General features: G+C 44.7%; 1 protein-coding gene across 4 annotated transcripts in view; it reads left to right on the top strand.

Moving 5' to 3' along the window:
• Nucleotides 1-23,932, top strand: part of GBF1 (golgi brefeldin A resistant guanine nucleotide exchange factor 1) — a 126,971-nt gene extending 103,039 nt beyond the window's left edge. For 3 of the 4 annotated variants that reach the window (XM_066619154.1, XM_066619152.1, XM_066619155.1), the window contains 9 exons: nucleotides 485-731; nucleotides 2,118-2,320; nucleotides 6,038-6,188; nucleotides 8,124-8,254; nucleotides 12,013-12,114; nucleotides 12,778-12,891; nucleotides 13,706-13,883; nucleotides 18,682-18,819; nucleotides 22,624-23,932. In XM_066619154.1, the coding sequence (XP_066475251.1) occupies nucleotides 485-731; nucleotides 2,118-2,320; nucleotides 6,038-6,188; nucleotides 8,124-8,254; nucleotides 12,013-12,114; nucleotides 12,778-12,891; nucleotides 13,706-13,883; nucleotides 18,682-18,819; nucleotides 22,624-22,892 (1,533 nt within the window). In that variant the 3' untranslated portion in view covers nucleotides 22,893-23,932. The remainder of the gene's footprint in view (nucleotides 1-484; nucleotides 732-2,117; nucleotides 2,321-6,037; nucleotides 6,189-8,123; nucleotides 8,255-12,012; nucleotides 12,115-12,777; nucleotides 12,892-13,705; nucleotides 13,884-18,681; nucleotides 18,820-22,623) is intronic. The other variant, XM_066619153.1, reaches the window with a different exon arrangement.
• The last annotated feature ends 2,626 nt before the right edge of the window (nucleotides 23,933-26,558 follow it).

The raw sequence follows: 26,558 nt of genomic DNA, 5'->3' as shown, positions 1-26,558 counted from the left end.
CCTTACATTGTTTAAATGTTGAAAAATAATGACACTGAAAACTATTAATCAACTTCAGTACATTCAAAGAGCTGCACAAGAGAGAGGTTTTCTATCTGTAAGCCTTCTCACATTCCATCTGTGCAGTCAAGCCAAGATGGACCAGGGCTTAGGTCATGGCCTGGTTTTGGACCCTTGCATGTGCATCCTGCCAGCTTCCTTCATCCTCAGCATACCATGCCATGGGGAGCATGTGGCAATAGCACCACATAGGGTTCTTGTGAGGGAAGAGTGTCTTCGTAGGTGTGTTCTCCTCTCTCTCCTCTTCAGCAGCCAGTGGCCCAGCTTGCTCTTTCAGGTGATTCTGTCACTGGAGAGCATGACTGGTCAGTTGCATTACCTGCTAGGTAGCAAATTTTCTGTTTGTAAAACTAGGCTTGTATTACAGCTTTTCTCTTGGCCTTAACTAGGATGCCCTGAGATTCAAACGTTTTCTTTTTCACAGGTTGGAAAGGATGATCTTGATAGTCCGAAGGCCATGATGGGATTGTACAAATTTGGCAACTCTCCCCTGGTGAATCAGTATAGTCTGTCTGTGGGGATGGATCTGGGCCCCCACAATACCAAGTCTCTCATGAAGTGTGTAGAGTCCTTATCTTTCATTGTGCGTGATGCTGCCCATGTCACACCGGAGAACTTTGAGCTTTGTGTCAAAACCATCCGCATCTTTGTGGAGGCCAGTCTGAATGGAGGTGAGGCCAGAATTTATTTGGCAGTGGGTCTCAGTTAATGTTCAGATAAAGAGCATGGGAGAAATCTACCGTCTTTAGGTCAAATAGCTACATCTTCTGGATAAATTTGGGGTACCAGTGGGAGCTTCTTTCTCTGGCCAGGCAGAAACCAGGGTTGGACCTGATGGGAACTGTGGTGAGGGGGAAGTGGTTAAAGCCCCTCTTCACCATACTGTGGTATGGCTACTCTTTAAAGTTGAGGAAGAAACAAACATGAAAGTGTTGATCGTGCATGTAACATAATGTATAGCTGGACCATTTGTCACAGCTCTCAGACTATAGCATTTTATTTGTCAAGAGAAACTATGCTATTAATTACGCATTGGTAGTTTACCAGTTGGAATTGGCAACAGTTTCCATCTGTGCTTGAGGTTTCTTTCTTTTTGAAAGACTGAGATTTTTGTTGGTTTATTTTTGTTTTTGTGAGAACCTCTGTCCTGCTCCCCTTGCCTTGTTGTATATTGAAGGATCTTCTGCCAGCCATAATTGGTACATGTCACTGGCGTAGCTAGAGGGGGGCGGCGCACTAAGTTTTGCAGGGAGCCTCCCTGCAGCATGCAAATGGCTCCTCCCCCTCCCCTTGGGAGCCATGTGGGCAGGCTGCACATTCAGCCTGCCCACATGGCTCCCAAGGGGAGGGGGAGGAGCCACTTGCATGCTGCAGGGAGGCTCCCTGCAAAACTTAGTGCGCCGCCCCCCTCTAGCTACGCCAGTGGTACATGTGAAGTTACTGGCACTGTCTCTAGTCAAGGATCCTTCAAACCTAAGCACAATGAAATCTGTCTCACAGAACAAAAATGCTTATCATATGGGAGATCTATGATTAGGATTTCATGTTGTCTTTTATTTAAAAAAAAATTAGCAGTCCAGTGTGGCTGTTTGGAGAAGTGGCACTATAGGAGTGTTACCTTGTCTCCTCTCCAGAACTTAACACCAAAGAGGGGTATGGGGAGAAATCTGCAGGTACCCATATGGTATGTTCTCCCTGGCTTACAGTAGCTGGGGTGGGGAGGGCCAGATCAGGGGAAAGGGCCCAAGGAATCTCTCCTCCATGTTGCTTTCCTGATTTTCACTTAAAGTGGAAAATCTTGACCAAAGAGCTCTTATATCTTGTCTCGTTTGGCCCTTGCGTGTGTACTCTACAGAGTTTGCTAGGGTTAGAGATAGAATTCTGTACCATTCTTGAAGGAAAAGTAGCTATCAGGAATATATGAGCTTTTCTCCTTTTTTTGGTATCACTTGTAATTCACTTCCTTGAACTGAGAGTTTCAGATTAGTTCTGCATTATAACAGGGCAGGAGATGTGTATAAATAACTGCAACCTAAAGAAATATGGTGTGTCTGTAGGATGCAAGTCCCAGGAGAAGCGGGGTAAGAGCCATAAGTATGACCCTAAATCAACCCGGTTCAAGAAGAAAGCAAAAGAGGGCTCTCTGAGGCATTCAAGGACCTCCAGTCAACACCAGCACCGCTCACCCAGTGATGATGACGACGACGACGAGAGTGTCCCTGCCAGTTACCACACTGTGTCTTTACAGGTTAGTCAGGACGTAAGTATAGCCAGGATTTCTTCCTTGCCTTTCCCTACTATTGATTGACCTTGTTGCTATAGTTTTACGGTGTTTCTGTAGGGAACTTCACTACTGGATTTGAATCTGTAGATCACCAAAGTGAAAGTCTGAGACATGTATCATCGCCAAAAGAACAGCATTGTGCAGGAAGATTTTCTGCCAAGAATACACCTACCCTGCATATGGTTAGCGTTGCAGTCATTGCTGATGCACTGTACGTAAGTGAGAGAGCACCATGGACTGACTTCCTTGCATGGTGCCAATGAATATTGGAGGTGCATTTGCCCTTCAGAAGCCTCTATGAGAATGCACCCATAGTAATTTTATTATTTTGTACAGTAGGCCCTCGGTATTGGGGGGGGGGGGAGGAATCTGTTTCAGGACTCCCCGTGGATACTGACTTCCTTGGAAAATGAAAACTGCGTAGGGCCTTACAGGAGCTCCCAGACATGACCAGAAGTACCTTGTGTCTGGGAGGAGTTCTGAGGCACCGGGAGGCAGCGCATGACTTCTCTGCACCTCAGAAGGCCTCTCAGAGGCTTCTGAGAGGCGGCTCTAGAAGGACCTTGAGGACCTCTCAACTTAGGCTTGTCACCTGCATTGAGTCAAATCCTCAGGTGCCAAACCCTCAGATAAGGAGGTCCAATTCTAGATAGTTGTGTTGCTTCCCGACCCGAGTTTCATAGCAACTTACAGTATTGATAAGAAGCAGTAAATGTTATTATTAATAGTATTTATATACCGCATCACACTTCGACTATAACAAAACAAGGAAGTGAGTTAAGTTCCCCTCACAGGGTAGTTGGTATAGGATGGCCAGTGGGCAAGGGGCAGTGTCACTAAAGCTGATCAGCATCTGAAGCTTTTGCCTACCTTCCTTGTACATTTGTGTTAAATGACCCATTGGGGTGGGTTAGCTTAAAGTGCAAGTGCCTGATGTTTTGTCTACTTCCCTCTCTGTCTGGACCATGCCAGTCTGTGCTAAGGGTGATTGGAAAAGTATAGTGATTCTGTCATTGAAAAGGAGCTGAAAGAATGATTTGAAATGCTGTCTAATGAGGAACAGAAACAGTTACAAAAGTAGGCCCCTGTATCCCATGTGTTTGGAGATTCAAGTTGGTGAGATAAATATAGAATTAGAGATTTATAAGTCATGAGGTGTAAAGAATTCTGAGATGGTTTGTTAAAGGTAGGCAGAAGACAGGTCCTGGTCCACTGGTAGATCCACCTAGTACCTGCTAGTTGCTGGATTCTTGTAACGAGAGCTGGACTTCAGTGGACCTTGGTTTGACCCAGCAAGGCTCTTTAGTTCTTAAGCAAGTGCATACTTGGGTTCTCTTTGCAGACATTACTTGTGTCTTAACTGGTAGGAGACTCTGAGTTTGCACTTTTGTTTCCTGTAAAAATTTTAATTAACACACACAAACATACAAACATATAACATACATTTAGGAGTGCTAAATACCATATACCATTACTAATTAATCATACTATAATCTCCTAATCTACTTACTCATCTATTTCTACCTCTTATTGATTTATCCATTTATTTATATAATATACAATAAATTTTCCCTAATGCTCTATACTACATTTTCTAAATATTCACTTTCTACCAAGCGTAAACTAACTTCAATTGCTCATTAATATTAAAACAAAATAATCTAATTACCAAAATTATCACCTCAGCTATTTCAACTCCAATCTAATTACATTTTTTTCTTTGACATAACCACATATAAAACAATTCTTCCACATGTTTACATTTCCAGCTAGATTTTTTAAAAATAAATTCTAATTCATATTTATCAATTTCATACGTATTCTTTTTTTTCCTTCAAATTTGGACCGTTGTTATTAGCTGAATAAACCCTCCAATTTTCTTTAACCCTCAGATTACCCCTCAGGGTTCTTTTTCTTTCTTACTTTCCATTTTTTCTCCTATAATATCTTTAATAATTTATCTCTATAACAGAATCTGATAAATCCACACTTTCTTATATAGGGTGTGTTCATTCTTCCAGTTAACAGGGATATATTTTCTCCTTCTTGTTCCAACAAACTTTGTGATTAGTGCACTCCTGTTACTCTGTCCATCTTATCTTTCTTAATCTCCATCAGCGCCTCTTCTTCATCCTGTTGATCATCCTGTTGATTTTCCTCCTTGTCCGATTTTTCACTCCCTTGTTTATCTTCTGCTTGTTTCTTCACATCTTCCAATTGTTCCTTACAGACATCTATCTGTTGGGAAAGAGTCTCCAGACTGGCTTGAATCTGCAAGAACAAATTCAGCTGTTGTCGCTCCATAACAAGCAATCTCTCTGTATTAATCAAGATTTTCTGTATCCACATTTCTGGAACAGAGTCCATTTTGTAATTTCTCTCTAGTTCACTAGATGTCCATAACATATTATTCTCCTCACATCCACCACGTCATTACTACTCTGCCATCCGCATTCCTTACATACCTCTTGCAGATAATAGTCCAGTGTGGTTAACGGAGATAAAAACAAAATGAAAGAAAACAGTCTAACTGTCTCTGGTGCAGAGAAAACAAAGCTCTTTCAAATCTAATGAGAATTATATTTATATCCAATTATGTCCAAGAATAATTCTGGATTTTAGTTCACACCCACGTTATAGTTGTAATTATAATCCACCACCAATTTATTCCACAACAGAGAAAAAGAGCACTTTCAACCTCCTTAAAAAGTCTCTCGTTAACACCTCCAATATATCAAGGGCTTTTAGCCAAATCAGTCAATCAGAGCCGGGGACAATATTAACACTTGCTTATCTTAAATTTCCAGCTTAATCTTTACACTTCACACTTTCCCCCCTCCATATGGCATCTCAGCACAGAGCCAGCAGCTTGATTGCAGAACACTGCACCTCCCTCAATGCTGTCACAAACGGTTAGATTCCTCTTAGAAGAAAGACCCCCCCCCCAGGTCGGGCTTTCAGTTTCCCAGATACCTGCACCGATGAAGATCTTGTCTCTCGTAACAAAGATCTTCAGGTCCTCTTCAGACCTGCAGTACTTGGGGGGGAAAACAAACTGTCTCCCAGGAGCTCCTGGGGACATGTCTGTTCGTCCACTGTTGGCTCTTCCTCCTCCCTGTTTCCTGTAAATTTTAAAACACATTGGTGGATTAGTGGAACCTATGGTTAAAAAGATGGCTCACACAAAACTAGAGTAGAGGAATGCAAATATCAAAGAGTGGGAAGATGAAGGGGGATAGATTTTTGGAAGCAGAGAATGAAAAATTTCCTTTTGTGGGGAATGAGGAGTCAGATTCATGGCCTACACGTTTTCATCCCTCATGAGGGTATTTTGCAATAGATCTGTGTTTCTGTTACAGGCAACCAGCCCAGCCTCAAAACTAGATAATCTGAAGAACTAGGATTTTACAAGGTTGCGTTGCTTTCTTTTATGACTTCTTTAACCATGTCATAAGACAAACATAACTATTGAACATATTCTGAAACTTGCAGATTTATCCCTACAAGGCTGGAAGGTTGCCTTGTTTACTTTGGTTTCTGAAAAATTGGTTTTGATATGTTGCTTTTCCCTTTCCCCCCCTTGTATTCCTCAGTCCATGTATTCCAAACCATTGTCAAGGTTTTTGTTTTAATCGTAGTTTAAAAGGCATTTAGGTTGCTTATTGCCTGCCTGTCTTACCTCTTCAATTGCAGCTGCTGGACCTAATGCATACCCTTCACACACGAGCTGCTACCATCTATAGCTCTTGGGCAGAGGAGCAGCACCATCTGGAGGCTGCAGGAAAGAAAATTGAAGCAGACTCTCGAACATTATGGGCCAGTTGTTGGTGCCCGTTGTTACAAGGTAAAGCCAATGTATCCTAGCTAGTAGGAGGTAGCAGCCACATGCATCAGAATGAGGTAGCTGAAATTAGTTATACAGTAGTCATTTAGCATAAAACATGACATGGCATTAAACATGAATTATTATTAAGCATTCTGAAGCTGGTGAGACCAGTGGCCAAGATGCTGTGACTTCAAAACCATGTGCATAAAAGTTGGTGCCAATTACACACATGCATATATCTTCAAAACTTTTTTCTAGTAAGCAGTTTGCTGTGAGACTTGCTTTTTTCTTATGCTTTTACGCTGAGGCACCAATGTGACTATTGCTTACATTTTTTTCTTGATTACGTTTGTGGAAGCTCAAAGTGTTTGTCCCCCTTTCTTCCTTGTTCAGGACATGTTAATGCTAAAATAGGATGTCCTTTTCCTAGTAACTAATATAAATCCTGAACATAGGGTGACTCCACAGTGAGTCTGATTGGTTCTGCGTGGATCAGGAAATAAGGTGGTAGCACTACTATGGAAAACAACAACAGACTGTCAAGGTAGCAGAAACTAGTAAAGGTCCCAACAAGTTTTAAGCTTCTTTATTGGAACTAAAAGGTAATTATGGAGTAAAAGTTGTGTTATCTAGCAGTTGTTTAAATGGTGAACTCAGTTAACAGGAATCTTCGCCTGCTGCAGACAGGAACTACAGTTTAACACATTTTTGCCTGGCCCATAGGTATACACATTTGGTCCCTGTTGTGTATGTGCAACATCGGGTAGAAATTTAAACAAGTGTACAGCTTAACAAAGCATCAGTTAAACAAGTCTTCTAATCCACACCCAGCCTGCTCCCTTCCTGACAGCTACTCCTTCCTCATTCCTTTTTCTTGAGGGCCTTCTAGGAATGGAGTCACCTCCATTCCTAGAACATCCTCATCAAGAAGGAAGGAGAGCAGACCCAGCACCAAAGGGGGAGCCTGTTGTGGGGAGGAGGACTTGTAAGTCATGTGAAAGCTTTGTTAACCAGTGTATTTGAGTAACTGGTAACCCTGTTCCCCTTGTTTGCAAGATAACAAACCTTTTCCTGTAATAAAAAGAATGTTTCATATGCAAAACATGAGAATGTTTATAAATTACTTATTTTTAAAAAAACTAATAATTAATGTGTATTACTGTTTAACTTAATTGGTAGATACTGAGTTTTATATACCCTTAGGCTTTTTTGAAGAATTGACAATTTACTTATGTATTGTCTTTTATAGAAAGAACATACATATCTTTTTACTTGAACTTTTTATTATGGCTCATTACGTTTGTGTTTCGAGTAATTTATATAATTTTTGGGTTTTGTGTATGATACCTATTGACTGTTTTTCATGTATTTTTTAGTTCCCTGATAAAGAGCAAGTGAGCTTGAAACATGTTGATTATATCTGGGAATATAGATATTGTAATATGAATGGCTCATAGAAACACAGAACTGCAGCCCTCTAGGATCTTCATCATGGTTGAGGATTGTAATGAAGCAAATGACATCTCCACATGACCTAAGCTGCACTGGTGCAACAAAGCCTTGGACTGCACTGCATCCAATGCAGCTTAGGAGGCAGCTGGAGATTTCCTTGGGGTAATGGGATATTTTCTTCTTTACCCTGAGTAAAGCCCCAGCTGTCCCTATGGGGCTTCTCAGATCTGGGCCAGCTATTCAGCTGGCACAAATCTGGGATGCCCATGTAGGGCTGCCCAGCCCAGGAACAGGGTTTAGGATACAGCAGGGGAGGCCTCCACCAACCCCAAACATTCCTGGCCTTGATCCTCCCAGTTCTGCCCTCTCCCTGCCCAGAAACACCCCCTCCCCACTTCTGACACACCCTTATACCACCCTCCCTGCCACGTAGCTAGATCTACGTGGCTTCAGAAATCAGGAATGAAGATTCTCCCTCATTTTAATCTGTATTGTGTGCAGGTATTGCCTGCTTGTGTTGTGATGCACGGCGACAGGTGCGGATGCAGGCCCTGACCTACTTGCAGCGGGCTCTTCTTGTGCATGATCTTCAAGCTCTTGATGCCCTAGAGTGGGAATCTTGTTTTAATAAGGTACTTTTGTATGTCTGCATCAGCAGGGTGAGGGAATAAGCAAGTTCCTCATATTTCTGGAGAAAGCAATGGGATGTGGAAGTGAATTGGGCTCACTTTGACCCAGAATCTTGGCTAATCATAACATAGTAACTCAAATAGCTTGCCACCACTTCCTTTTCCCTTTTGTTCCCCAGCTAGGAGCTGCCTCTTGGAGAAACTAGGATACTTGAGAGGATTTTTTTTTTTTAATGGAGACAGATTGACCTTTTAGGTCTCTCCTGGTAAGATTTTGTCATACTCCCTGTCTGCCTCATTGACAGCTAGCAGTGTGGAAGAATTTTTTGGGCTGCAAATTTGCCATCAGAGCAAGATTCCAATTTAGTGATTATGGTAGACAGATATAAGAGTTGAGGAAAGACTGTTGAAAAGAATGGCTTATGCTGTCCTGCCTATAGATTTGAAAATCTAGGTAAGTCCAAAGCATATATTACATATCAGATATGAGGAACCTCAGTGTTTTCAAGAAGAAACAGTTGACAATTTTTCTATGGGAAGGAAGTCCTTTTTCAGTCCTTCAGGCTTGAGCAAGTAGGGACTGAGAAGAAAGGATCTGTTGAATAACTCCTAGGAAGCAGATACTGGTTTTTTGACCTCAAATTAGAAAGACTCGGAGAAGATTTTCGCATTTAGCAGTGTTACCAGTGACTGCCTTTGGGGGATGCTTTTATATTTATTTAATCATAAGGTGGAGTACCTCAAGACATGAGGGATGCAAACATCATCACGCTGTACAAGAACAAAGGTGACAGGGGTGACTGCAACAACTACCGCGGCATCTCTCTCCTTAGCGTTGTAGGAAAGCTGTTTGCCCGAGTTGTACTAAAGCGGCTCCAGGTACTTGCAGAGAGCGTCTATCCAGAATCGCAGTGTGGATTCCGAGCCAACAGGTCCACCACTGATATGGTATTCTCCCTTAGACAACTGCAGGAGAAATGCAGGGAACAACGACAGCCACTCTTTATAGCCTTCATAGATCTCACAAAGGCTTTCGACCTGGTCAGCAGGGATGGCCTCTTCAAGATTCTCCCCAAGATTGGATGTCCACCCAGGCTCCTCAGCATCATCAGATCTTTCCACAAGGACATGAAGGGCACTGTTGTCTTCGATGGCTCCACATCAGACCCTTTTGACATCCGAAGCGGAGTGAAGCAGGGCTGTGTTCTTGCACCAACCTTGTTTGGGATTTTCTTCGCTGTCCTGCTGAAGCAGGCCTTTGGAACTGCAACAGAAGGCATCTATCTCCAGACCAGATCAGATGGAAAGCTCTTCAACCTCTCCAGACTGAGAGCAAAATCCAAAGTCCAGCTGAAATGTCTGCGTGACTTCCTCTTTGCCGACGATGCAGCTGTCACTACCCACTCTGCCAAAGATCTCCAGCAGCTCATGGATCGTTTTAGCAAGGCCTGCCAAGATTTTGGACTGACAATCAGCCTGAAGAAAACACAGGTCACGGTTCAGGATGTGGACTCACCTCTCTGCATTACAATCTCTGAGCATGAACTGGAGGTTGTCCATGACTTTGTGTACCTTGGCTCAACGATCTCCGACACTCTTTCTCTCGATACCAAGCTAAACAAGCGCATCGGTAAAGCAGCTACCACGTTTTCCAGACTCACAAAGAGAGTCTGGTCCAACAAGAAGCTGACGGAACATACCAAGATCCAGGTCTACAGAGCTTGCGTCCTGAGTACACTTCTGTACTGCAGCGAGTCATGGACTCTTCGCTCACAACAGGAGAGGAAACTGAGCGCTTTCCACATGCGCTGCCTCCGACGCATCCTCGGCATCACCTGGCAGGACAAAGTTCCAAACAACACAGTCCTGGAACGTGCTGGAATCCCTAGCATGTATTCACTGCTGAAACAGAGACGCCTGCGTTGGCTTGGTCATGTCGTGAGAATGGATGATGGCCGGATCCCAAAGGATCTCCTCTATGGAGAACTCGTGCAAGGAAAGCGCCCTACAGGTAGACCACAGCTGCGATACAAGGACATCTGCAAGAGGGATCTGAAGGCCTTAGGGATGGACCTCAACAAGTGGGAAACCCTGGCCTCTGAGCAGCCCGCTTGGAGGCAGGCTGTGCAGCATGGCCTTTCCCAGTTTGAAGAGACACTTTGCCAACAGTCTGAGGCTAAGAGGCAAAGAAGGAAGGCCCATAGCCAGGGAGACAGACCAGGGACAGACTGCACTTGCTCCCGGTGTGGAAGGGATTGTCACTCCCGGATTGGCCTTTTCAGCCACACTAGACGCTGTGCCAGAACCACCTTTCAGAGCGCGATACCATAGTCTTTCGAGACTGAAGGTTGCCAATACAATATACATATGGCAAAATGCAGCATCACACAAAATTCACAATATACAAAATGCATATATAAAACACAAACAAACAACAAATTATTAAAACATGGTGAATAAAATCATGAATAAAATTACATTATATGTTATATATGAGCAGTTACTAAGTGACTAGACCTATGGCCAAATATCTAAATCATTTAACCATTGGACAGCAGTACCCTCAAGTTGATGTAGTTCCTGCCGGGAGTCAGAATACCTTCTAAGGGCGCATTCCATTGCAATGTGATGTAAAGCTTGTGGAACATTCCCGCAGTCACAATTAGGATTATCAACCAACCCCCATTTGTATTTCCAATATTTGCACCTGTCATGGTTAGTATGAATCCGGTTAAGCACTGACCAGTTCCTTCCTCCTTGGAAGATCAAAACTGTAGGGATGTTGCACTGGATCAGGCACTAGTTGGAAGTTGCTCATCCTGACACCATGCTGTCTCAATAACAAAATCATCTCTGACTAATTGCTGCCCAAATTTCCACGACAGATTCCAGGATTTAAGTTTGAATATTTGTTTAGATCACATATTGAATATTTGGCCCTTATATAATTTGATGAAATACCAAACTGTAAGAAACAAATAGCCATGATCAAAAAGAGAAAAGGATGTATGACTGCCTTCCATGTCATTCAGGAGGAAATTCGCAGACAGGAAATTTCCTATTGCATACTGTCAGGAGGCTAATGCATAGTATATGCACCAGTATATAGACTGGAAATTGGAGCTTCATGAAACTAGAGACACTTTAAAATTTTACAAAGCCAGTGAATCCACAATTGGCTATTTAAAGAAGATGCTTTCATCAAACTGCTGTTGAGGCTTCAGTGTGCCTGGGCAAGTGCATGAAAGGGCATTGAATTTTCTTATGTTGTTGCCTTACTTGAGACCAAAGAATATAAATCCCAAGTTGGCAGTCTTCCTACTACTCCCAGAGTTAACTAGAATCCCCATACTAGTTTGGAGGCGTTGTAAGTGACAACTCAAAAAAGGTCTCTTCATTTGGTCTCCCCTCAATGTTGGTCATACATATTGATGATACGGTGAGCTGACTGAGAATGCGTTATCCGTATAGGCTCAATACAGGTTACGAGTTAGTAGCCCAAGGAGAATTGGCTTCTTTTTTTTTTTAAATGGAGTGGTATCTCTTGGTAGAATTGAGAAAGACCTCTGCCTGTAGACAGTGCTCAGCTATAGGGACTGCTGCCTTGACTCAGTATGAGGCAGCTTCATTTGGTCATTTGAGCCATACAAAAAGTCAGGTTACAGACAGGTTTCCTGCTTGCAAGCTGTGTTTTAGATTTTGCTATTTGTTCTTATATATTTGTTCTTATATATTTGTATGTTGGTATCTTGGGTAAATAGGTGCTATTTCCCTTGCTGACCAAACTCCTGGAAAATATCAGCCCAGCTGACATTGGTGGAATGGAGGAGACCAGGATGAGAGCCTCAACTCTACTTTCCAAGGTGCAAGGCCTCTTTGTGTCACTTCTCAGAGTGTGAAGTATTCTGGGTTAATGTTAAATACATCACTTTGAAAGTCCTTATTGTACAAAGGTGACACTTCTTAAAGAGAGAAACTTCTATCAGTGGAAGAGGTCTTAATTAAGACTAAGTTCCTTTGTCATAGAATTAATTAACTTAGCTTAGTGAGGACATTGTTATGACCAATCCTGAATTGTTGCCACGCCTGTCTTCTGTGGCTTTAAACTCCTTATGAGATCAGCTTTGTTATCCTCCAATAAATTTTTGAGCCTTTAAGGTGTCACAAAACTCTGTGTTGTGTTTACGGCTACAAACTAACACAGCTACTTCTCTGGAAGTTTAAATATTTTCAGTTTTGTCTGGTTACTAACATATCTGTGCACAGAATGTTCACCATGATGACCACAGAGTGTTGAGATTTTTAAACACAGATTTTTTAAACAAGCTTTTTGCCAATTTGAATGGGGAAGTCAAATGTGAGGTGCTGTATTCTGGAAGTGTTCTAGTTTCAAGAGTTTAGGGACCTGTAGGATGAAACCATTTATGATAGAAGACCTGGGCATGTCCTGTTGAGTAAGGGTGACAGCTCCAGCCTGCTCTTCCTGTCTTGCTACAATTCTTACGGTATCATCTACTTTTTTCTAGGTGTTCCTGCAGCATTTGTCCCCACTACTTTCCCTCCCAACGTTTGCTGCTTTGTGGCTGACAATTCTAGATTTCATGGATAAATACATGCATTCTGGCTCCAGTGACTTGTTGGTATGCAATTTGCTGCTGTTTTTAAAAGCTTTCCTTTCTAAACCAGTTTTAAAACACTTGCAAACTGCTCCCTTGTTAGTGGTCCCCTATGATGACTGTATGTATATACCGGGGTGGGGGAGGCCCTGTACCACAGATCCTGTATCACCGACTCACTTATCTGCAGATTGGATCTATGGCCCCTCTCCTGCATGCACCCCCAGGCCTTATAAGGCATTAAAAATGTCACTTCTGGTCTTTCAAAAGACGGGAAATGATTTTTTGCACTCTAAAGCTCAGTCTCAGCCTGGCAGAGGCTGCAGATGGACTTGTTGGTGGCCTCTGTTAGGCTCAGAGGACCCTCCAGAGATGAAGGGAGCAGAGATCCCCTCAGTTCTGGAGGATGGGGGGGGTGTTCACCCATATCTGCCATTTCACTTAACTGCCAGGGGTTCCAGAATAGAACCCCCACAGATATGGGGGCATGCCTGTATTCTGCTTTTCAACAAAAAAAATTCCCAGTTTGCATAACTAAATACATGGTTACCTGTCCCAAAAGAGCTCACACTTCAAAAGATGCAAAAGAAACACCAGTGAATAGCTACTTCAAAAAAAAGATTTTATGCTGGGATGAAAAGGGATAAGTTGCACTCCCCCCACTAAATATAAGAGGAGCACCACTTTTAAAAGTGCTTCTTTGCCCTATGATGGAGCCAAGTGCTTTCTAATCCTATGAAGACATCTGAAGTACTCAAAAGAGGACTGAAGAGAAAAATTGATCCTGCAGGGAGATGTGGTACAAGTTCTCAACTCTTAGATCTGTTTTCCTTTATAGCCAGAAGCCATCCCTGAATCACTGAAAAACATGCTGCTAGTGATGGACACAGCTGGAATATTCCATAGTGCTGACTCACGAACAGGTTACTCGGATCTCTGGGAGATTACCTGGGAGCGCATAGTATGCTTTCTGCCAAAGCTGAGGGATGAGCTCTTCAAACAGACAGTCATCCAAGGTATGTGTGTATGTGGGAAACTCCCTTCTCTTTATACAGAACCAGTAAACAACTTTTTTTTCTATCTGATGGGTATTCAGAAGTAATGAGACAGAAATTTTCCTTTAAGGCTTGTGGGCCATATCAGAAACTTGGGGCTCTGAAGTTAGGAGCTAGAGCTTGGAGGCATGAACTGGCAGTTCTGCTCTGTTGGACTAGCAAGGGCAGGAGGCCAAGTTCCAAATACTGGCACTGCCCCATTTTTGTTGCTTTCTTTGCCTGCAAAGGGCTCTGGGGCATAGCCCCTAGGTTTACTAGGCCCTGGGCTCAGAGCATGAATGTGATGTCTAGGATCCCCAAGCAAAAGCCCTTTCGGAGGCACCTGCTCAAAATTTTTGGATAATACTGTAGGAGTCTTGTCTGAGCTTAGGGTGTTTTGGGGGGGGGGGGTGCCTTGTTCCACTATGCTGACAGGGCAGCCAGATCTGGCACCCAGGTGAGAGCACTGAACATAAGAACATAAGAACAGCCCCACTGGATCAGGCCATAGGCCCATCTAGTCCAGCTTCCTGTATCTCACAGCGGCCCACCAAATGCCCCAGGGAGCACACCAGATAACAAGAGACCTCATCCTGGTGCTCTCCCCTACATCTGGCATTCTGACTTAACCCATTCCTAAAATCAGGAGGTTGCGCATACACATCATGGCTTGTACCCCATAATGGATTTTTCCTCCAGAAACTCGTCCAATCCCCTTTTAAAGGCGTCTAGGCTAGACGCCAGCACCACATCCTGTGGCAAGGAGTTCCACAGACCGACCACGCGCTGAGTAAAGAAATATTTTCTTTTGTCTGTCCTAACCCGCCCAACACTCAATTTTAGTGGATGTCCCCTGGTTCTGGTATTATGTGAGAGTGTAAAGAGCATCTCCCTATCCACTCTGTCCATCCCCTGCATAATTTTGTATGTCTCAATCATGTCCCCCCTCAAGCGTCTCTTCTCTAGGCTGAAGAGGCCCAAACGCCGTAGCCTTTCCTCATAAGGAAGGTGCCCCAGCCCCGTAATCATCTTAGTCGCTCTCTTTTGCACCTTTTCCATTTCCACTATGTCTTTTTTGAGATGCGGCGACCAGAACTGGACACAATACTCCAGGTGTGGCCTTACCATAGATTTGTACAACGGCATTATAATACTAACCGTTTTGTTCTCAATACCCTTCCTAATGATCCCAAGCATAGAATTGGCCTTCTTCACTGCCGCCGCACATTGGGTCGACACTTTCATCGACCTGTCCACCACCACCCCAAGATCTCTCTCCTGATCTGTCACAGACAGCTCAGAACCCATCAGCCTATATCTAAAGTTTTGATTTTTTGCCCCAATGTGCATGACTTTACACTTACTGACATTGAAGCGCATCTGCCATTTTGCTGCCCATTCTGCCAGTCTGGAGAGATCCTTCTGGAGCTCCTCACAATCACTTCTGGTCTTTACCACTCGGAAAAGTTTGGTGTCGTCTGCAAACTTAGCCACTTCACTGCTCAACCCTGTCTCCAGGTCATTTATGAAGAGGTTGAAAAGCACCGGTCCCAGGACAGATCCTTGGGGCACACCGCTTTTCACCTCTCTCCATTGTGAAAATTGCCCATTGACACCCACTCTCTGCTTCCTGGCCTCCAACCAGTTCTCAATCCACGAGAGGACCTGTCCTCTAATTCCCTGACTGTGGAGTTTTTTCAGTAGCCTTTGGTGAGGGACCGTGTCAAACGCCTTCTGAAAGTCCAGATATATAATGTCCACGGGTTCTCCCGCATCCACATGCCTGTTGACCTTTTCAAAGAATTCTATAAGGTTTGTGAGGCAAGACTTACCCTTACAGAAGCCATGCTGACTCTCCCTCAGCAAGGCCTGTTCGTCTATGTGTTTTGAGATCCTATCTTTGATGAGGCATTCCACCATCTTACCCGGTATAGATGTTAGGCTGACCGGCCTATAGTTTCCCGGGTCCCCCCTCTTTCCCTTTTTAAAAATAGGCGTGACATTTGCTATCCTCCAATCTTTTGGTACCGTGGCCGTTTTGAGGGACAAGTTGCATACCTTAGTCAAGAGATCTGCAACTTCATTCTTCAATTCCTTAATAACCCTTGGGTGTATGCCATCAGGGCCCGGTGACTTATTGATCTTTAATTTATCAATGAGGTCTGAAACATCTTCTCTTTTAACCTCTATCTGACTTAACTCCTCGGTCAGGAGGGGCCGTTCGGGCAGCGGTATCTGCCCGAGGTCTTCTGCTGTGAAGACAGATGCAAAGAACTCATTTAATTTCTCTGCCATCTCTAAGTCTCCTTTTATCTCCCCTTTCCCTCCCTCACCATCCAGAGGGCCAACCGCTTCTCTGGCGGGTTTCCTGCTTCTAACATATTTGAAGAAGCTTTTATTATTCCCCTTAATGTTGCTGGCCATGCGTTCCTCATAGTCTCGCTTGGCCTCCCCTATCACCTTCTTACATTTCTTTTGCCACAGTTTATGTTCCTTTTTATTCTCTTCATTAGGGCAAGACTTCCATTTACGGAAGGAAGCTTCCTTGCCCTTCACAGCCTCTCTAACTTGGCTGGTTAGCCATGCGGGCACTCTCCTGGATTTAGTGGAACCCTTCTTTCTTTGTGGTATACACCTCTGCTGGGCCTCTATTACTGTTGTTTTAAGCAGCCTCCATGCACTCTGGAGAGACTGGACTCTTTTTACCCTCCCTTTCAACCTCCTTCTAACCAGCCTCCTCATTTGAGGGAAGTCCGCCCGTCGGAAGTCAAGGGTTTTTGTTAGAGATTTGCCTGGTATTCTTCCCCCAACGTGCACGTCAAAACGGATCGCAGCATGATCACTGTTCCCCAATGGCTCAGTAACGTTTACATCTCTAACCAGGTCCTGCGTACCGCACAAAATTAAATCCAGAGTCACCTGTCCTCTGGTGGGCTCCGTGACTAGCTGATCTAAGCCACAGTCATTTAGCACGTCAAGAAATCCGGTTTCCTTATCGTGACCAGAACACAAATTGACCCAGTCAATATGAGGATAATTGAAGTCCCCCATGATTACAACCCTATCCTTCCTTGTCACCTCCCTGATCTGTTTCCTCATTTCAAGGTCCCCATCAGATTTCTGGTCTGGAGGACGATAGCACACCCCCAGTATTACATCGCTGCTCAAGCCTGGTAATTTAACCCACAGAGATTCTACGGTGGAGTCGGACCCACCTTCAATCTCTACTTTGCTGGATTCTATCCCTTCCTTAACATAAAGGGCCACCCCACCTCCAACACGCCCCTGCCTGTCCCTCCTGTAGAGTTTATAGCCCGGGATTGCGGTATCCCACTGATTCTCCGCATTCCACCAGGTTTCCGTTATGCCCACTATGTCAATATTTTCCCTTGTCACCAGACATTCCAGTTCTCCCACCTTTGCTCGTAGACTTCGTGCATTCGCATAAAAGCATTTATACACGGAATGCCCCAGGATGGGCTGCTTATTCGCTCCTTTGTCCCCGCATCCTCTCATTGTGCCAAACCGTCTATCACATCCCATCTCCCTACCTTTCCCAATTTCTTCTCCTACCCTGCCTTTGTCTTGTTGTTCTCTAACCTCCCCATCCTCATCCCATAGGGATGAGGAGTCCCGAACCGGATGCCCCTCGGCTCCTGTCGGCCTTCCCCCAGGGATCAGTTTAAAAGCTGCTCTGCCACCTTTTTAATGTTATGCGCCAGCAGTCTGGTTCCATTCTGGTTCAAATGGAGCCCGTCCCTCTTGTACAGGCCCCGCTTGTCCCAAAACGTTCCCCAGTGCCTAACGAATCTAAACCCCTCCTCCCTACACCACCGTCTCATCCACGCATTGAGACCCCTGATCTCCGCCTGCCTAGCTGGCCCTGCGCGTGGAACAGGTAGCACTTCAGAGAACGCTACCTTTGAGGTCCTGGCTTTCAGCTTCCTGCCTAAAAGCCTAAATTTGGCCTCCAGGACCTCCCAGCTACACTTGCCCACGTCGTTGGTGCCGACATGCACCACAGCCGCTACCTCTCCCCCAGCACTGTCTACCAGCCTGTCTAGACGAGAAGTGATGTCCGCAACCTTCGCACCAGGCAGGCAAGTCACCATGCGGTCCTCACATCCGTCGCAAACCCCCCTCTCTATGTTTCTAATAATCGAATCCCCCACTACAAGAAGCCCCCGACCCCCCTCCCGCCGAGGAGTATCCCGAGTGCGCTCGGATACGGGCCCATCCCCTGGAGAAGGGATCCCCCCTAGGGGATTGTTTCCCTCCTCTCCAGGATGACGTCCTCCAGTCCCGAGACTTCCCACCCGGGCAGCCGAGGAGCTGCACGCCTGAGGTTGGGACGAAGCCTGATCGTCCCCGGAAGTCTCCCCACGGTCCTTCTCTGGCTGCCTGCGCTTCTCCAGGTCGGCCACCAAGGCTTCAAGGGAGCGGACGCGTTCCCTGAGAGCCTGGAGCTCCTTGCACCGAGGACACACCCATGACTTATGCCCCAGAGGCATATAATCATACATGTGGCACTCGATGCAGAACACTGGATAGCCCCCACCCTGCTGCTGGCTGTCTGACTGCATAGCTTTTTCGTTGTTGTTGTTGTTGTTGTTTTATTTAGGGGTCCTTTTAAAAACCGTACACTGGATAGCAGCCCTTTTCTCTAGGGAAGAGGAAGGCAGTGTCTGGGGCCCTGGCCTCCTCGCCTATGGAAAATTCAGCCATAATGATGCATATCCCCCAGAGGGAATAAAGTTTTCTACTTGCTGCTTTTATTTAGATGCAGTTTCCACCTTGCCTGTAGAGATGCATCCCCCGAAACCAACAGTGTCTGCTGTTCCACATTGCTCTGGAGGGGATGGAAGGCCAGTTACTCATTCAGCACACCCTGACAAGTCTGCTGAGCTGGCAGCCAGTGGTAAGTCCTAATTGTAGAGTTTATTATTACTACTGTCATCATTCTCTCTAATGGCAAATTCGGATAGTTGTGATTACAATGCCCCAGTCTGAGAAGCCCTGCCTCTGACCCTTTGGGGGAAGGCAGGGTTTCTTCAGGTGGGGGAAAAGAGAAGGCAGCAACACTATCCCCAGGATCCCACTGCTGCTGGAGGGAGGGTTATTTTTTTTTTTTTTTTTTTTTTTTTACTTACCTGGAGTCCTGGAAGGGTTTGGGGAATCAGGGGAGCCCTGCATGTCCAAACATGTGAAACAGAAGGGAAAAGGGCACTTGCGGTTTCACAATGAAAACCAGAAGTGCTTTTTTGTTACATTTAGGGCGCAATCCTAACCCCTTATGTCAGTACTTTCTAGCACTGGCATAGTGGTGCCAATGGGACGTGTGCTGCATCCTGCAATTGGGTGTCACTCACAGAGGCCTCCTCAAAGTAAGGGAATGTTTGTTCCCTTACCACAGAGCTGCATTGCCCTTATGTCAGTGCTGGAAAGCACTGACATAAGGGGTTAGGATTGCACCCTTAGATGTTTTGAGGTGTAGGAAGCCCTGCAGAGGGGCCCCGGGACTCCTACACTGACTGCAGGTAAGTAAAATACCCCCCTCCTGTCCCCCCTACCCACTTTGGTACTCAAACACCCTAGCAGTTTGAGAACCAAGGCCTATGAGTTTGAATGCAAAATGGAGATACCCAAAATTTTTAAAAAAACTGTTTCTCTATAGTTTTCTTTGGGGGGTGGGCGTCCCTACATATGGAGAAGTCTGTACATGTGTAAAATAAAAGAATAAGACATTAACAAAATGGACTGGTGGACTTTCAGGTCTTATGAAATATTGAGGATGTAGAAATAAGAAAAAAAAAACAACTAGGATAAGTCATCTCAAAGAAACTCCAAGGTTCACAGTTTGTGCCAAAGACAGGAAATACTTTAATTGTTGATTTTTGGCAGTGGTTGAGTGTGTAGGGGGGAATACTGCTGCCCAGTTTTAGCACTGCTACAATTCTGGATTTCTCCATTTGTTCTCTATGTCCCATGGGGGAGGGTTGCAAACGGATGGACACTAGTGTAAAGGAGCTGAAGATTTGGGTAGATACTGAGTTTAGCAATTGTCTGTAGTTGAGGGCAGTTGAGCCATTGGATTTTGAAAGTGCTAATTGCAGTTAGGGGTGGGAAAATGGAGAAAGAGGAATTGTTTAGCTTGAGCCCCTTATACAGGGGTTCCAAAAAAGAGGCATTGTGACACTTCAGGCAGAGAAGCCCTGCCTCTGCCCCCTTAAGGGGCAGGGAGAGGGGAAGGCAGCGATGTGATCACGCTACAACCAGGGATGGAGAGGTGGGTTTGAACTTACCTAATGCAATGCCAGCCTCTGGAAGTGCAGGGAACCCCGTGGAACCCTCCGCAGGGTTCCCCGTGCTTCTGCACATCTAAAAATAATTATTGCAACCCACTTTCAGTTCATTCCCCTGCATGCACTTACTTTGGTTCCCAAACTCCTTGCAAGTTTGGAAACTGCTGCCTGAATTTGTTTCTCAAATTGTGGGTCAGGACCCACTAGGTGGGTCGTGAGTCAATTTCAGGTGCGTCCCCATTCATTTCAATATTTTTAATATATTAGACTTGATGCTACCATGGTATGTGATTGTGTTTGGAGAAATGTTACAGACCTGTACTTTTAACAAGCTACTATGTATATTCTTTTGATGGTAAATTGGACTTACTCCTGGGTAAGTGTGGGTAGGATTGCAGCCTAGGATTGTTAAAAAAAATTTCCTGCTTGATTATGTCACTTCCAGAGGGTCCTGACAGATTCTCATTCTAAAAAGTGGGTCCTGGCGCTAAATGTGTGAGAACCACTGGCTTATAGAATGCCATGAATGCCTTGAGCTTTAAAAAACAAACAAATAAAAAACAGTCTTCTCCCTGCCCCTGCTGTAACACATCTCCACTCTTATAGCCATGTAACAAGTGCTCGGTTCATGGTTAACATGCAGCTGAACACCAACTCCTAAGCTGCATAGTGCTAATGGGCTCTTTTTCCTGCTTGACTAGAGTACTGAGCAGGAGCACTTCTGTTTGGAGATAGCAGGATTTCGTTGCTAGTCCCTACATTGTTGCTGTATGTATTGGTAATGATAATATTGCCATTTATGTTCATGGGGCTTTATAGTCAGACACAGACAAAAACCAGATCTCTGCCCCAAGGAGCTTATAGCTTAAATGCTGACATTGTGGACTACAGTAATGGGAGGGAAGGAACTTCATCCGTAACTTCATCCTTACTTAAACTGAGCCTCGTTTGCTATTTTGCTACTGATTCAATCAGTCCTGAAGGAATCCTTTTGAGGTACCAATGAGCTGAAATGCTTCTCCTCTACTCTAGTCCTCACCAGCCCATTTGAAGGGAGAGGGATATTTCAATGATTTTTTTCAGGGGGCAGCAAAAAATGTGCAGCAAAAGATTGGGAGTACTTATGATTGACAACATACTTTCTCACTTTGGGGAGGATAGCAGTGTCATCTCTTCAGTAGCAGCAACTTTGGATCTCTTGGCAGGTACCAGTCAACAGCTGTCATTTTTCCCCTACAAGTCCTTTTGGAATGATACTACATCACAGCTTTTCTGTGGAATTCCCAGTATAGCCCTCATACCCCCTGCTGACTTTCTAGTAGTAATGCTAGCAAAATGTATTCATCTGGGGTTTAAATATAAGTTTGCAATGGGGGGACGATGACGACGACGACGACGACTTATAATGCTTATCTCTAAGATTCAGCTTGGAAATAAGTCTGGCTACTTCCTGACTTTAGGATTGGGGGGGGTGGCTTGAGTTATTTTCGAGCTAGTATTGATACAAGTAAAAAATGATTTGGCAGTTTCTATTTTCATAACAGGTTTGCCTTAAGCCTGTTTGTTTTGAAAAGTAATGGTTTTATTCAAGAGCTATAGAGATGTTTATAGTTTTAAACTCTGTTTACAGCGAGGTGACACAGCAGCAGTTGTAGCATTCTCAAAGTGTGAAGTTGAAAGAAGAAACATCTTCTCCCCCCCCCCCCCATCTTAGACATGCTATTTAGTCAAACACCTGGATGAAATTTTCTAGTAGTGTAGCTTCGTGTTGGGGGCAAGGAGACTTTACTGCTCTGATTTCACCTAACTTACAGGTTGCTTTTGATTTTCCTTGACTTTGTCTGTAGGACTGTGACTATTTGTTGTGGGGTCTCCCTTTTATTCACAGAGTTAGGGTCCCTTGCAAGTTGGCTCTTAGTATATGTACCTGGCTAGCTGCCCACAATTTCTTTTGCAGTTAATCGAATTAGGAGGATTTACAGTGGTCACACAAGGGTCACGTGACTCTGCTAGTATGAGGTGCACAAGACTACAAATAGTGGCAGTTGGTCAGATCAAAGAACGATGTGTGGTGATTAAATAGGATTAGGTCATTTGGACCCCTCTGGGAATGCAAAAGTCTCTGGCTATTTTAAGCATGCACTTTTCTAAATCTTTTAGTATTAAACTAAAAACAGAAGGGTAAATCTAAACTACTCTTAAAAATGAAACTGAGAATAAAGAGCATCAGGAATGAAAAATCATGAGAGACAGGAAGTATATTGAGAGGGGAGAGAAAAGAAATGTTGGGTTAATAAGGAGAAATTGTGTGTGTGCGTACATGCCTAGTCAGGATGGTGGAAAGCTGGGAAAGTCATTGGACTTATTATCTGATGGTTCCTTATTAACAAGTCAAAAATCAATTTTTTCCCCCTTTGCAGACTCTGAGAATGCCTCAGTACCTGGTCCAAACACCTCTGGTCCCACTCCAACAGCACCTCTGAAGGCAAGCTCAATGAAGGATGTACCTCCTGCGATGCCACAGCAGCCTCTGATCCTTCAACCTCTGACCTCCCCCTTACAGGTGGGAGTGCCACCTATGACTCTGCCAATTATTTTGAACCCAGCCCTCATAGAAGCCACTTCTCCTGTGCCTCTCCTGGCCTCCCAGCGGCCTACTGACCCCATGACGACTTCTGAAGTCAACTGAGGAGAGGACGGTTGGCTGCAAGGGTGATGATGGTACAGGATGCTGGCCATGCTCTGTCTGTAGAAGCCATGTTTGCTGTAGGAAAAGTCCTAGCAGAAGAGTAGCTAACCAGTTTGGAAGGTGGCTGTCCTTCCCAGTGGACCTCAGTCCAAAATCCTCATCCCAGATAATCTGTTCTAGGGTCCCTGGTCTCTTTGAATTAGAGGGTAGCAGCCAAGCTCTCAGCACAGATATTCTACAATGAGTGATCCAAACAAAGTGGGAGCTTTATGCAGAGAGGAGAAAAGATTTCCTAAGAGCTCAAGGTCCCAGTATGCGTACTGCCTCTTTGCTTTTTTGTCTATATTGATACTGACATAACACTTCTTAGGGTTGCTCTTTGGCTCTTGCCTCTCCAGAGCTCTAGGTTGGGTTACTTTACCAATTGTATGCTGGGCATTCTAGGAAGAAGTGGAAATCTCTGCCCACTGAAAAAGACCAGAGGATATGGGAAACGATACCAAGCCTGGGTCAGAAGAAATTCTCTCTACAGTGCGGAATGAGCAGTAGCATCTTGACCATTTTTGCACTAGAGTCTCTCCTCCTTTCAGTTGAATCCCACTGGGTGACTTCCAGGTGTTCTGAACTTGTGCTCACTGTATAGTGAGATAAGGGGACTGGGTGACTAGTGCCTGGGGGGAATGCTTCTGGAAGTGGAGGTGAAGTGGGGTTCACTACACATGCTCCAACTCCATCAGGAATTGGCTGCTAAGTTTCCTTCCATTCTTTGCCAGCAGTCTCTTGCACTTTAGGAGATTCCATTGCCCTCTTGCACCACTAGCCTCTCTCAGCATGAAATCAGAGAGTGAAATGTGTCACATCTAGTGCTTCCTTCCTCTTATGCATTAGGCTAAAATTCTCCACATTTATTGCAGAATCCCACTGGGAACTGAAGCCAGTGTCTACTGTGTGGAACAGCAGGTGACTGTGTGTATGTATATATATATATAAAAGGAGTCAATTGACTTTTTACAGTGGAATAAATATGACTATAAATGATATATTTGGCTTAGTAGTTCCTTTTCTCCCAGTTTGGGCCTGCTGTCTTTCATTTCTGGATCCTTTGAACAAACCCCTGGAAACTAATGTATTCATAGGAGTTTCTGTATAATCTAAATCTATGTTGTACCTTCAGAGTTCTTGCAGAGTGTAAGAAAATTTTAGAAGTTCAGTAGTAGAAAGCCAAGTAAATATTCCATTGGAAGCATTAATCTCTCTTTGTCAGTGTCCTCTAATGTATAGGACCAGTGTTCCTAAAGTTGCCTGAATGGAAGGCCTTATTTATGACAATGCTCTGATTCCCTCGCTACAGTGTGTGATGGACCTGATTCAGGATCAACAAGTGGAGATAATACTGCAGGCCCTTTCTAGCCAAGGAGACTCCAGATTCACTTGGCATTGTACACTTTGGTTGCCAAGCAAAGTAAACTCTTGTTTCAAGTTCTAGCAGTACATCTGTAGTAAGATCTGTTGCAAGTAGTCTACGAGCAAAGGTGGGAGAACTGAACTACGAGTAGTTGCAAGAAGTCTACGAGCAAAGGTGGGAGAACTGGAATGTCTGGTGACAAGGGAAAATATTGACATAGTGGGCATAATGGAAACCTGGTGGAATGCGGAAAATCAGTGGGATACCGCAATCCCGGGCTATAAACTCTACAGGAGGGACAGGCAGGGGCGTGTTGGAGGTGGGGTGGCCCTTTATGTTAAGGAAGGGATAGAATCCAGCAAAGTAGAGATTGAAGGTGGGTCCGACTCCACCGTAGAATCTCTGTGGGTTAAATTACCAGGCTTGTGCAGCGATGTAATACTGGGGGCGTGCTATCGTCCTCCAGACCAGAAATCTGATGGGGACCTTGAAATGAGGAAACAGATCAGGGAGGTGACAAGGAAGGACAGGGTTGTAATCATGGGGGACTTCAATTATCCTCATATTGACTGGGTCAATTTGTGTTCTGGTCACGATAAGGAAACCGGATTTCTTGACGTGCTAAATGACTGTGGCTTAGATCAGCTAGTCAAGGAGCCCACCAGAGGACAGGTGACTCTGGATTTAATTTTGTGCGGTACGCAGGACCTGGTTAGAGATGTAAACGTTACTGAGCCATTGGGGAACAGTGTTCATGCTGCGATCCGTTTTGACGTGCACGTTGGGGGAAGAATACCAGGCAAATCTCTAACAAAAACCCTTGACTTCCGATGGGCGGACTTCCCTCAAATGAGGAGGCTGGTTAGAAGGAGGTTGAAAGGGAGGGTAAAAAGAGTCCAGTCTCTCCAGAGTGCATGGAGGCTGCTTAAAACAACAGTAATAGAGGCCCAGCAGAGGTGTATACCGCAAAGAAAGAAGGGTTCCACTAAATCCAGGAGAGTGCCCGCATGGCTAACCAGCCAAGTTAGAGAGGCTGTGAAGGGCAAGGAAGCTTCCTTCCGTAAATGGAAGTCTTGCCCTAATGAAGAGAATAAAAAGGAACATAAACTGTGGCAAAAGAAATGTAAGAAGGTGATAGGGGAGGCCAAGCGAGACTATGAGGAACGCATGGCCAGCAACATTAAGGGGAATAATAAAAGCTTCTTCAAATATGTTAGAAGCAGGAAACCCGCCAGAGAAGCGGTTGGCCCTCTGGATGGTGAGGGAGGGAAAGGGGAGATAAAAGGAGACTTAGAGATGGCAGAGAAATTAAATGAGTTCTTTGCATCTGTCTTCACGGCAGAAGACCTCGGGCAGATACCGCTGCCCGAACGGCCCCTCCTAACCGAGGAGTTAAGTCAGATAGAGGTTAAAAGAGAAGATGTTTCAGACCTCATTGATAAATTAAAGATCAATAAGTCACCGGGCCCTGATGGCATCCACCCAAGAGTTATTAAGGAATTGAAGTTGCAGATCTCTTGACTAAGGTATGCAACTTGTCCCTCAAAACGGCCACGGTACCAGAAGATTGGAGGATAGCAAATGTCACGCCTATTTTTAAAAAGGGAAAGAGGGGGGACCCGGGAAACTATAGGCCGGTCAGCCTAACATCCATACCGGGTAAGATGGTGGAATGCCTCATCAAAGATAGGATCTCAAAACACATAGACGAACAGGCCTTGCTGAGGGAGAGTCAGCATGGCTTCTGTAAGGGTAAGTCTTGCCTCACGAACCTTATAGAATTCTTTGAAAAGGTCAACAGGCATGTGGATGCGGGAGAACCCGTGGACATTATATATCTGGACTTTCAGAAGGCATTTGACACGGTCCCTCACCAAAGGCTACTGAAAAAACTCCACAGTCAGGGAATTAGAGGACAGGTCCTCTCGTGGATTGAGAACTGGTTGGAGGCCAGGAAGCAGAGAGTGGGTGTCAATGGGCAATTTTCACAATGGAGAGAGGTGAAAAGCGGTGTGCCCCAAGGATCTGTCCTGGGACCGGTGCTTTTCAACCTCTTCATAAATGACCTGGAGACAGGGTTGAGCAGTGAAGTGGCTAAGTTTGCAGACGACACCAAACTTTTCCGAGTGGTAAAGACCAGAAGTGATTGTGAGGAGCTCCAGAAGGATCTCTCCAGACTGGCAGAATGGGCAGCAAAATGGCAGATGCGCTTCAATGTCAGTAAGTGTAAAGTCATGCACATTGGGGCAAAAAATCAAAAC

Source organism: Tiliqua scincoides, chromosome 3 (genome assembly GCF_035046505.1).
Source record: "Tiliqua scincoides isolate rTilSci1 chromosome 3, rTilSci1.hap2, whole genome shotgun sequence".
Classification (NCBI taxonomy): domain Eukaryota; kingdom Metazoa; phylum Chordata; class Lepidosauria; order Squamata; family Scincidae; genus Tiliqua; species Tiliqua scincoides.
This window is presented reverse-complemented; position numbering and strand designations above follow the sequence as displayed.